Source organism: Carassius auratus, chromosome 5 (genome assembly GCF_003368295.1).
Source record: "Carassius auratus strain Wakin chromosome 5, ASM336829v1, whole genome shotgun sequence".
NCBI classification, from domain to species: domain Eukaryota; kingdom Metazoa; phylum Chordata; class Actinopteri; order Cypriniformes; family Cyprinidae; genus Carassius; species Carassius auratus.
Genome location: NC_039247.1, coordinates 3,329,305 through 3,342,331, shown reverse-complemented (window position 1 = coordinate 3,342,331; position 13,027 = coordinate 3,329,305). Strand labels below are relative to the sequence as shown.

At 35.0% G+C, this 13,027-nt stretch overlaps 1 protein-coding gene across 7 annotated transcripts; it reads right to left on the bottom strand.

The window, feature by feature from the left end:
* Positions 1-498: 498 nt before the first annotated feature.
* On the bottom strand, positions 499-11,741 carry LOC113071186 (NLR family CARD domain-containing protein 3-like). Of its 7 annotated transcripts, none has more exons than XM_026244593.1 (10): positions 11,657-11,741; positions 10,002-10,209; positions 9,274-9,363; positions 9,054-9,143; positions 8,506-8,619; positions 4,839-6,818; positions 3,803-3,976; positions 3,188-3,352; positions 2,816-2,862; positions 499-2,205 (listed from the first exon to the last, which is right to left on the bottom strand). In XM_026244593.1, exons 2-10 carry the CDS (start codon positions 10,148-10,150, stop codon positions 1,682-1,684), a joined length of 3,333 nt encoding a protein of 1,110 aa, XP_026100378.1. In that variant the 5' UTR covers positions 10,151-10,209; positions 11,657-11,741; the 3' UTR covers positions 499-1,681. The 7 variants fall into 7 exon arrangements, with proteins under 7 accessions (XP_026100378.1, XP_026100362.1, XP_026100348.1 ...); XM_026244577.1 differs by having other exon boundaries at positions 10,002-10,196; XM_026244563.1 differs by lacking the exon at positions 11,657-11,741 and adding an exon at positions 11,510-11,645.
* Positions 11,742-13,027: the final 1,286 nt, after the last annotated feature.

Sequence of the window (13,027 nt, the reverse complement as noted above, 5' to 3'; positions counted from 1 at the left end):
CCAGACTCTCTCTCACACACACACACACACACACATACACACACTTTAAATATTTATCTATGCTCTCTCATATTTAACAAAGACAATAAAAGGGCTAAAATAAAACAGATGATTGACTTTTGATTAGTTTGCTCTAAAATCATGAAATTTTTCTGGTTGTATGTGTTTGTTGTATGTTTTTCTTTCACCAGAAAAATTAAATAAAAGTTTGAACAGGGCTCTCTGGTTGATTTGACACAGAATGACTCTACTTAACATTTTTCATATGTTGAAATATTGATTACAGTTTTGCATATACACAGTTGCTGGTGTCATGGTAAAACATATAATATAAAGTCTTGTAAAGGAGTGTATTTAAACTTTTATAACCAGGACCTGTTTACTTCCATTGTAAGTGCCCTACTGTAACTGCAGTATATGAGAAGAGCACATTGCTGACCTTCCATTTCAGTCCAATTATTTTTGAGGCGACAGTGGAAAGATGTTTTTAAAAGAAAGTTTAATGTTCTCCTTTTATTCATTTGCAATAACACATGTGACTCAATCATATTATAAAATAACATTATAAAATAAAATTAACATAAATAAAACATAAATAATGTAACAACGGACACACTTTATAATAGCTGGAGTTAAAACACATGATTAACACTGAAGACACTTGGTTTCCTCCAAAGAAAAAAGGGAACAGTCTAAGCACATCAATCAGAGCAAGGCTCAGTCAAGTTTCTTTCTGACCACATGTACACACTTTTTTCTACACATCACCATCATTAATTTGAATGACTATATTTAAATTATCATTATATTTATATTAAATTAATGTGACCTGAGCTAGCGGTCTAGATAACTCATTAAATACTCAAATAGCAGACATTTGGATGATTCATATTCTTAGTTTCTATGATGGTTTCCTAATCTAGACTAATAAATCTGTACTACAATGACAGCTGGGTCTTTGATGCATTGCTTTGTTCCTCTTTGGCAAGTCACTCTGGATAAACATGTTAATAAATCCATAAATGTAGTTTACTTAAATTTGAGATAATATTGTTTTGCTAATGTCCTGAGTTTGGTTGCATGTTAGTTTGCATAACCATAACCAACCACCGTGTTTTGCCACATTATCCACTATTTTACATATAAATGATTACTGTGTGAAAGGCTGCCACAGAATTTTTTTATATTTTTATACTGCTTATTTTGCAAATATTGTTTAAAAAAAACCCCTGAAAATCCTTGGGCAGACATTTTTAACACTAAACAGTATAACTGCGTAAATCTTTTAAAAGACTGAGGGCTCCAAGGCAACAAATTATCATATCAAGACTTATTAACATGTATTGATTGACTATGTTTTTATCATTTATCTTGACTTTTCTGAGCATCTTTTCTTGACTTTTCATTTAGATTCACATTTAGTAATTTTTTTTGCAAAGCAACTTACAAATGAGAACAAAATAAGCGATCAAATCAACACAATTTGTAACAATCAGCATCGTTATTGTGAGATTTCTTCAGTTGGACTAGTTTGGAGGTTTGAAGTTGGTATTTTCAGCAAGCAGGGGCACTAACACCACTGTTTGTATCCATACATTTCCAATTCATCCCATTTTTGTTTTTGGTTAGTAAGGGAGCAAGTACTATATAGACTTTAGGCTATATTACGAAGCTCTTCATTCTAATACAGTGAAACTGAAGAATCGGGATAAAGCCTAAATCCAGCATAGAGGGGCTCGATAAATGTGCTGTGGTATGTGTGCAAGTGAATAAGTGTGTGTGTGTCAGACACACTGTAGAAGGACAGCTCGCCGGCGGGCCAGTCCAAATACACTCCTACTCTTTTAGAGGGGGGAGAAGGGGCCGGTAAGTTGGTTCTATTATTGCTGTGCCAGGCAGAGTATTTGTTATCAAAGCAGATGAGACTCCAGGACATTTCATTGAGCCCAAACCTACAGTCACTTCCTGTTCTTTGGATTCCCTTATAGGTCACTGACAATCCAGCTCCCCTCACACTCCATTCAGCCTCCCAGTAATGGCGTTTACACAGACTCTCCCTGCACAAAACTTGTTCAAAGCAGTCAAATCTCTCTGGATGATCTGGATAAGGCAGCTCCTCTTCCACTCGTGTCACCTTTCTGTTCTCCTCAGACAGAGAGAGATGGTTGTTTGCAGTGTTTATGTCAAGTGTGAGATTACAGGTATCTGCAGACAAGGAAAGAGTTTTTAATTTTTTTTCTTATAGTCATGACAACCTCGTGTATGTGTGAAAGAGAGAGAGAGAGAATGAGTGTGTGTGTTAGGGGTGGGAATCTATGGCTATCTCAAGATTCTATTTGATTATGATTCAGAAGCCCACAATTCGATTTAATTACGATTAACAATGCATAGATGCATCACAATATTGTCATACAACTTGCACCTCAATTAGGGGTGGGAATCTTCAGGTACTTCATGCATCTGATTCCGACTCTGGGAGTCACGAACCAATTCCAATGAATTTCATATAAAAGTATTTGAAAATGCAAGTGCATTTAACCGCAACAGAAACAATAAACACAAAGCGCACGTGAAAGTCTCATGTATCTAATAGTACTGCATTCCACACGGCAAAAAGACAGCATACGTGCCATATGCGGGAAAAATAAACAAGTTCAGAATCGATGAAGAGAGAATCGCGATGCATCGGAGAACCGATGTTTTTTCCCACCCCTAACATGTGTGTGTGTGAGACAGAGAGTGAGTGAGTGAGTGTGTGTGTGTGCGCAAGTGAGTGAGTGAGTGATTGTGTGTGTAAAACAACAAAATAACCTACATTTGTGTAGTCCTGGTGTGATTCTGAAAGGTCCTCCATGGTCCAAACTACAAAGAAGTAACACAAACACACAATATTACATTTGTTACAAACATTCATCAGTTCAAGCTGTTTTTTTTTTCAGTCGGTTAAGAAAATGTTCCAATATAAAAACAACTGTGACAAATGGGAGTCATGACCTAGCTGTGCATACTTTGTTTCCAGAAGTTAAGTAAATCTGAAAAAAATATTACTTTTGGTATATTTGAGATTGTTTCATTTGTAATAATAATAATGATAATAATAATAATAGTTAAATTATTTTTATAACTTAGTTTACAAAGAACACAACATCACTGCTATGCTAAATACTTGATTATCTCAAGTACATACTTGAGTTTGCAGTTTGAATGGCTCAGGCTGTCAGAGAGCACCTTCACTCCAGAATCTCCTGGGTAATTGTAGCTCAAATCCAGCTCTCTCAGGTGTGAGGGGTTAGAACTCAGAGCCGAAGCCAGATATGAACAGCCTTCCTGTGTCACCATACAGCCAGACAATCTTTAAAAACAGACAGTGAGTAGTTTTGTTATTCGAACACTGGGTAAATTGGTAAATCTAGTCGATGTGTGGTTTCACCAGTATTATGTGGTTATGAACAGTGTCTTTCACCATCAGATTTTATATTATACATTTCTAATTATCTCCCTTTTTGTGAAGAGTTTATTAGTCCAAATAGAAAGTGCAACACATTAAAATTAACATTAACAATTTACACAAGTAAATTCTAAACATAAATGTTTGCAACAATTGCTAGAAACATGTAGCTGATTTGAGATGTGACAGCTCATAATTAGTACTGTGTGGTGAATGAAAGGGAATAGATAATAGTTATAATAACATTACACATTTAAAAACAGGACTTAATTAATTAGAGAACAATCATGGGACTATATATTTTAACTTCAGGTTTTATTTTAATCGACATTTAATAAAAACATTCCTAAATACCTCAGTATCTGCAGTCGACAGTTTGGACTCTTTAGTCCAGTAGAGAGCAGCTTCACTCCTGAATCCTGCAGGTCATTGTTACTCAGGTCCAGCTCTCTCAGGGGAGAGTCTGATAATTGCAGAGCTGAGGCCACAGTTTCACAGGACTGATCAGTGATATTGCAGTCTGCAAGACTGAGAGACAGAAAAGCATTTTTCATTGGTTTACTGGTCAAATGGGTCTACAGGGATTGACATGACTCGTCTTTAGTGAACTTGAGGTTAGAAAGCGTAGAAAGTTAGAAAGTGCAAAAAATATTTTCAAAAACAAACAAAAACATGTCGAAGAATGAGAATACAGCAGAAGAGGAGATTGTGATGATTTTTCATGAGGTATGGGAGGAGGAAGCCAGACTTGTCAAACTGACATCTTGGCATGTGCTGTGTGTGTGAGTATTTGCAGCATTTATATGTGTGAAGTTATAAGTGTGCATGTGTGTATGCGCTAAAAAAGTCTCCTCAATGTGAAACCCGATATCACAGAAAGACTTTTATAAATGTATTACAGCCCAGTTTTCAAGTTTGAATTGTAAGATTCTTTCGTTCATGTGCTTTATGATTTTTTTTCTAAATAAAAAAACAGTATAATCTATTAATTTATTTTTTTACTCTAATTTACCAACTCTCAACACACAGTAATGGCCAATAACTGTAATTTACTGAAAGCCTATTTTAAAAAAAAAAGAAATAACACATTGCATTTGAAGATAGCATATTGTTTTAGAATTTTACAGTCCAAAAAATAAAATATGTAAAAACTACAACTTGTAGCTTCAGGTCCTGATGGGTTAACTTACCTATTAATGCATTTGTAATTTACTGTGTGTTCCTGTCTTTACTTGTACTTTTCGAAACTGTTATGCAGCACTCATGCTATAAAAGGCAAGCTTCTTACACCAAAATTTGTTTTAAGCGATATAATTTCTCAGGACTCAAGTGTAACATAATTATTGCATTGAGACCAAAGAGTTTGACTCTCGAAGAAGTTCGTACTTACAAAGCTTTTCTGCAGTTTCTCACAGCTGGTATCAGTCTCCTTCTACCTTCCTCTGATGTGTTGTATTTTTTAAGGTCCAGCTCATCCAGTGCCTCCTCTGATATCTGAAGTATGTAGGCTATGGCTGAGCAGTGCGCAGCAGACAGTTCTTTTTCTGAGTGTTTGTCTGATTTCAGAAACTCCAGGATTTCTCTTTGCAGAGTCTGATCGTTCATTTCAAGCAGACAGAGGAACAGATTGATTGATCTTTCAGCAGAAAGAGTATTTTTCCATTCTTTGATTTTGTCCTTGACGTACTTTATAGTTTCATTGATGCTCTCTGAACTGTTCTCTGTGTGTGTCAGTAGTCCATGTAACAGTTTCTGATTGGACTCAAGTGAGATGCCCAGCAGGAACCGGAGGAAAAGATCCATGCGTCCATTCTCATTCTTAAGAGCTTTATCCAGTACTCCTTTATGCAAATTATGAAGTAAATCAAAAACTTTCAAGGCATCAGAAGTGGTATTTACATAGGAGTAAAAGACATAAAATGCTGCAAGAAACTCCTGAAAACTCAGGTGTATAAAGCAGTAGACTTTCCTCTGATTAATCACATATTCTTCTTTAAAGATCTCAGTGCAAATCCCAGAATACACAGAAGCCTCAGTGACCTCTATGCCACATTCTCTCAGGTCCTCCTCATAGAACATGATATTTCCACGCATCAGCTGTTTGAAAGCCAGTTCAGCAAGTTTCACAATCACTCCCCTGTTTGACTGCAGGAGTTTCTGTGGATCTCTCTCGTCTCTCTCATCATACTTATGATTTCTTATATTTGTCTGAATAATCAAGAAGTGTATGTACATTTCAGTCAGAGTTTTGGGGACTTCTGCACAGTTATCTCGTTTCATGATGTTTTGAAGCACAGTGGATGAGATCCAGCAGAAGACTGGTATGTAACACATGATGTGGAGGCTTCTTGCTGCTTTAATGTGTGAGATAATTCTTCTGGCTTGATGCTCGTCACTGATTCTCTTCCTGAAATACTCCTCCTTCTGAGGGTCATTGAATCCCTGAATTTCTGTCAGACGGTGGATGTATTTGGAAGGGATCTGATTGGCTGCTGCTGGTCTGGAGGTGATCCAGATGAGAGCAGATGGAAGCAGATCCCCTTTAATGAGGTTTGACATCAACACACCCAATGATGAAGTCTCAGCTACATCACAAACTTTCTCACTGTCTGACCACTCAAGTTTAATTTTGCTTTCATCCAGACCATCAAAAACTAACACAACTTTACATAAATCATATACCTTTGGGTCCAGATCTTGAAGTCCAGGATGAAAGTCCAGCAGAAGTCTGTGAAGACTGTACTGATTATCTTTAAACAAGTTCAGCTCTCGAAATGGAAGCACAAACATGAAATCTACATCCTGATTGGCTTTTCCCTCGGCCCAGTCGAGAATAAACTTCTGCACAGAGACGGTTTTTCCGATTCCAGCGATGCCTTTAGTAAGAACAGTCTTGATTTGGTCTTTCCTCATTCTTTTATTATTCTTATAGCCTGGTTCAGGTAAGGGGTCAAAAATGTCATTACATTTGATCGGAGTGTCTTGTAATTGTTGTATTCTGGGCGTTTTCTCCATCTGTAAAACCTCATGCTCTTCATTCACTCCTTCGCTCTCTCCCTCTATGATGTAGAGCTGTGTGTAGATGCTGTTCAAGAGGGTTTCATTCTCTTGTAGCTTGATACCTTCAAATAAGCTCTCATACTTCCCTTTCATGATGGTTTTGTGTTTCTCTTTAACTCTCTGCAAGACATCATCCACTAGTTGGTGTGAATCCTGCTCCAGGTCTCTAGTCTCTTCCACCTGTGTGTAGAGGGCTGGTTCTGCATAGTGCTGTCTGATGTGGTTCTCGGAGTAGAACGCAGCACAAATCAGACAGGACTTCACATCTCTGAGCTTCCTCTCAGTGGAGCTGTGAGCAGGAAAAAAACATCTAGAGATAGAAGGCATTATAATGTGAGTTTAAACTTGTTAAATTTCAAGATGTTGACATAAAATGTTGAGAATTAAATAAATTACAAGGAAAAAGTTGTTGTGTTTCTTGAAAAAACTTGTTACATTTCGAGAAAAAAAAGGTAGAAATACATTTTTCCGGATAAACTAAACAAATTATTAGAATAAAGTCTAAATAAAATGCTGAGAATAAACACACTGGTATAATGTTAATTTCCTCTTGTTGGAAAATGTTTATCAGCCTCTACAGTGGAGCAGGTCATAGACAGTGATGCTCTTATATGATGCGGTCGACCAGAGTTCAAATCCGACTTTTGCTGAACTTGGTCTACTTCCTTTTTTTCTCGAAACACAAGTATTTTCTCATTATTTAATGGGTTTATTCTCAACATTTTATTTAGATTTTTTTCTCATATGTTTTTTTCTCTAAACAACTTTTTTCTTGTAATATAATGAAGTTATTCTCAACATTTTATTTCTAAATTCTTCTCAAAATGTAACTAGTTTTTCCTTGAAATAAAACTTCTTTCTCATAATATGAGATTATTTTCAACGCTTTATGTAGAATCTTTTCTCGAAATGTAACAACTTTTTCTCAAAACACGATTTTTTTCTTGTAATTTAATTACTTTATTCTCAACATTTTATTTCAACATTTTTCTCAATATTAAACAAGTTTTTTTTGTCTCAAAACACAACGACTTTGTCTTAATTTAATTCTCAAAATTTATTTAAACTTTTTTCTCGAAATGTAAAAAAGAAATGATCAAACCATAATGGCTTTATTCTCTAAATTTAATGATTTAACTCTCAACATTTTATTTCAACATTTTTCTTGAAATTTAACGAGTTGAATCTCACAACACAATGGTTCTCATTCATGAAACTTTTGTAAATATATGAGTAAATATGTGAGTGATTTGCGCATAAGGAGACCTTCCCAAAATCTCTTCTCCTGATTCACAAATACTTCATAAACGTCAGATGTGACACGTTCACGCTCATTCTCAATTACCATAAATTTCATAAAGTTCATTCAAAACACCACATTTTATTTTCAAGCGTACATAGTGGCCTATCAGGTCCTAAAAAAAGGAAGCTTGGCAGCATATTATAGATGCTTGTGATAAATATCACAAGTTTCATCTGTTAATCGAACAGTCCCAGAAGTGAAAAGAAAATGGTTCAACATGTAGCTTGACTGCGAAAAACAAATTAGTTCACTTCTACAAAATTAGTTTGCCCAGCCCTATTGAAAACAATTAATTATTTGATTTAAGTGTTCTGTTTGCAGATGCTATTACTGGCTCTCATAATAAAAGTAAAAAGAAAAAGCATAATTATATATAATATTTTTTTCAAAATGCTGTGTAAATATGTACACAATCAAGGTGAATTAAAATGCAGCCTTATTAATGAGCAAAACGTTCGGATGTTAGACGCACTATTCACGCGTGGCTGGGAGCAGGTGAAGATTTCTTTCGTACCAACTAACATTTGGAAAATACGAACATTTTAATGAATCTGAACATTTACACCAGAACCACTATACACACAATTATTATTCAAATAGAGTTTTTTATTATTATTATTAAAAAACAATCACAGAGAACTGTGCCATTATTATTGCCGATACTATTCTATTATATTCACACCCCTTGTCTTACCTTGAATTAGAGACTCCCGTTCCATGCCTAAAGAAAGGAGGTTTGGCCATGAAGCCGTCGCTCTTCATAGAGACACAGTTAAAAACTGGAGATGTTGCCGTCTGAGAGTGGTGTCTGTAAATATTATGTGGAAATATTAATATGAAATAAAGCTGTTTCTGATAAATTATTATATTGAGAGACTAACAGAACTTACAGGTAGAACAGTTTTTGGTCTAAAAATTAAACAGTATTCTTGCTTGTGTGCCATTTCTTCACTACTACATTTTATCTTATAAATATAGATAACAAAAACGCATACATGCCATCTCCATTCCCCAGACTCCATTCACCTGTCACTCATTACACCCCTCAACTGTTTATTAAATCTAAGTTTCACCTGCACTTGGACCCAGACCATGTTTTTCCATGGTGCTCCCTTACCGCTCTGTGACAATACAGGGATATTTTTGCTTTCATAACTTATAATAATTATAAATCATAGGGGCATTGCAACTGCATTCTTGTACTTCATGCAATGAATGCTTTTGGATAAAGACATATCTTACCTAGAATTAGAGACTCCTGTTCCATCACTAAAGGCAGGAGGTTTGGCCATGGAGCCGTCACTCTTCATAGACACACAGCTAGAAACGTGTCTGGAAATATAAAGTGAAAATATTCCATCATCCGGCACGGTTGACGATAAATATCACACACCCCTAATGAGAAGGTGGATTTTGTTAATAATGAAGGGAAAGCACCAGGATAAAAAAAGAAATATCTTACCTCGAATTAGAGACTCCTGCTTCATCACTAAAGGCGGGAGGTTTGGCCATAGAGCCGTCACTCTTCATAGACACACAGCTAGAAACGTGTCTGGAAATATAAAGTGAAAATATTCCGTCATCTGGCACATCATTAAAGGAACACTCCGACTTTTTGGGACTTTAGCTTATATCCCCCAGAGTTAGATACGTCCATACATACCTTTTTCATTTCTGTGCGTTTTGTAAGTGTTATTTGACGTATAAATGGATAATGGTAGCATAGCATAGCATAGCATAGTAGCTGTGCTCCTACGCCTAGTGAGAATATAGTTCCCAGTATTTATACGATTCAAAATGGTCTCGGTCTCATATAGCCTTGTTATTTGTACACGCTGTGACTATACAGATCACAACATGTCAATAGGAAAATGTTTGCATTATTTTGTCACTTATTGGGATTACTATGCTACCAGTATCCATTTACATCCAGTCTTTGTGCTAAGCTAGGCTAGCGGTGGGTGCGTCAAATAACACTTACAGAACGCACAGAAATGAAAAAGGTATGTATGGACTTATGTAACTCTGGGGGATGCTGTGAATAAGCTAAAGTCCCAAAAAGTCAGAGTGTTCCTTTAAAACAACAATTACGATATTATGGTTGACGATAAATATCACACACCCCTTATGAGAAGGCGGGTTTTGTTAATATGAAGGGAAAGCACCAGGATAAACAAAGAAATATCTTACCTCGAATTAGAGACTCCCCCTCCATCACTAAAAGCAGCAGGTTTGGCCATGGAGCCGTCACTCTTCATAGACACACAGCTAGAGTCTGGAGATGGTACTGTCTGGGTCTGAACAGCATCCTCCTCCTCTCTCTCCTCACAGCGGCTCATTTTCGAGGCAGTGCACTCCTCGTCTCTCTTTGGCACGTCAATGCATCTAAAATATGGCACTGCATATAAAGCACAACTGACATCCAGAGCTAGCCGCTTTCTGAGACTAGCGTATTCTCACAGGATCTTATAATACGTCCTACGTCATCCGATGGAATTCTATTGTGTGTACAGCATTTAGCAGAAGCTAGATTACTGTTTATAAATTGTTATAATATAAAAAAATAATGTTCCAACAAAAACACATTGATTTGCTACTGGAGGCCTTTATTCACCCCCGAAGCCACGTGGGACACTTTTTATGATGGATGGACGTGCTTTATTGGACTTCTTTTGGACTATTGAAGAATTCCCTGCCATTATAAAGCTTGGAAGGGGTTAGGGTTTTAATGAAGAAAGTCATACACACCTAGGACGCCTTCAGGGTAAGTAAATCATAGGGGAATTTTCATTTTTGAGTGCACTATCCCTTTAAATAATTTTTTTTTTTTTGTTAAAATTGCACCAGTTCAGCCAAATGTAACATTTTGTCTGTCAAAGTAGGTAAATACAGAAAACATTTAAAAATTAAAAAAAAAACATGCACAATCAGAGGCGTCATGCCCATTCAAGATCTTCTTTATGCACCAAGAGCTTGTAACACTCCAAAGAGAAAGGAAAACTTGAAATCGCATCAAGTATGGTGAGTGACCCATACTCGGACTTGGATATTTAACCCATTCAAGTGCACACACACCAGCAACATGTTCTTTAAGTTTGAAAATGTTCTTTACTCTCTGTAAAAATGAAAGCGTTATAATTAGCAACTTACATTACTGTTATTGAATTCACATTAAATACAAAGTCAGCCGTAATGAAAAATCTTTACGGCATGACACCAAAATCTGGTACTTAAGTAAAAAGCTGGGTTTTTATGTGTAGTTAATAGATTATACTATTAATCTACCATGCCGACCACCATTTATTGATCAAATAGCAATTTATATTCCCAGTTATAGTTAACACGTTTGGAAATATTTCTAATAGAAAGGAGAAAAAAAATAAAGAAACCCCAAACTCACGAGTGCATTTGGCCCCTGTGCACAGTCCCCAGACTTTAGACAGTCAGAGTATTCTCTCATCTCTCTATCGTTTAGTGACCAGTCAGAGAAACAAGTGCGCGCCATCTTTATTATTCTCTGGTTGTACTTTCGTTTTCGACCTGTGTTTATTTCTATGGCATCGCTGTTGAAGAGTAGACTTAATTCGCTGTTGAGGTGGATTTATTAATTGTAAAGTTAGCTTAAGTCATCATGAGCTTAGCAATGTCTGGAAACGAGCGGTTCATTCTTCATTCTATCATAATTCATAGCACTTTACCTTCAGGCAGCGGAAACACACACCGGTTGATGAGGAGCTGCGTTTGTTTGAAGAAGCCGAACACACCGCGCACGCGCTTCTTATCAGCAGCGAGTGTGTGCATAACAACACTAATATACTAAAATAAGCGATAGAAGACACACTCACCGTCAGCCGAGGTCTAGACAGCAGTGTAGAGACAGAAGAGCGTTCATGTGACGCAGAACAAAACTGATCTGAATGTGCTGTGAGATGTCTGATGCAATACCAGAAGATTTGTGAGGATTTTGCTGGGCAACGAATCAAAAATCTTCTAATAGCTATATATATTGCCCTGCAACGTTTCGATATAAGCTTGTTACATTTACTTTAAAATTAAACATATATTTCATTTATCCAACTAACCAGTTCCTCAAGAGAATTCTGATCTCCCTGAAAATTTTTATTTTTTATTTTTTTAGTCAAATGCATCTTGAGTCTGTTGTGATTATTAATTTATACCCTTCTTGTTATTTTATATCTCATTCATAAAACGTGAATGCCCTGTTTGTAATATATTGTTTTGATAATAATGTTAAGTTCAGCATAAAAAAAAATGGTATGAGTTTATGTTAAATTTAAATTGCAACATAGTCTTGAAGATGCCGTTAGTTTTACTTCAATATGACGTTTCAGAAAGAACCATATATATTGTCGATTTGTTTTTGTTTGTTTTTAGGAAAAGTGTATATTCATCAAACTAAATGGTACAATTACTTAAAAACTATTTTGCTATTCAAACAAAATCATCTGTAAAGTGAAAAAAACAACAGCAACACAAAAATGTAATAAAAAAGCCATAATATCTGTATCTCTGGTAAATGAATTTGCCAAATGTTTGTGATGCTGTTTATTTTTAATCATTCATTGCGGTGTTTCTGTTTGTAAAATTAATTAAATTAATTATTAAATTCATTTATGACATCACAATGCTTTTTTGTAGAAATGTCATATTTATATTTATTATTTATTTTTATTAATCTATTAATAAAGGGGTCAAGCTGATCAATTGTATTAGTTAGTAAAATTGTATTATTTTGACACACACACACACATATTATTTCATGTTTGATGTAATAATGATTTGATGTCACTACTTGAATAAATAGTAATTAATAATAAGAATAAAATTCTCTAAAATTGTATTTACCAATTGTACTAAAAACTATTTTACATAAATTATATAAAAATATATATTTATTAATAACCAAATACAATATAAATTATTTCTAATTATTATAATATATTAATTATAACTATTTTATATAAATATTTTGATATTTGTATTGTTTTAATTATATTAATTGATTTACAAATACATATTTTTATCAATATTTAATTATAATACAATTGATAATTTATTAGTAATTATAAATATTGTTATAATTAATATTATGTTACTATATAATTTCATGTATTTATTTCATCATTAAATTCTTTTTAATTTAATTTAATTTATTTTTCATAAGCTCTCATTTTCAAATTGATCGGCTAAAATAA

What these genes read in the sequence shown, in the direction of transcription:
- LOC113071186 (XM_026244563.1), bottom strand. Translation starts at nt 11,612, where the DNA reads ATGCACACACTCGCTGCTGATAAGAAGCGCGTGCGCGGTGTGTTCGGC. An exon ending in ACAGGAGTCTCTAATTCTAG is followed by an intron (nt 8,620 to 9,053) that starts GTAAGATATGTC and finishes TAATATTTACAG; the next exon opens with ACACCACTCTCAGACGGCAA. An exon ending in ACGGGAGTCTCTAATTCAAG is followed by an intron (nt 6,819 to 8,505) that starts GTAAGACAAGGG and finishes TTCTATCTCTAG; the next exon opens with ATGTTTTTTTCCTGCTCACA.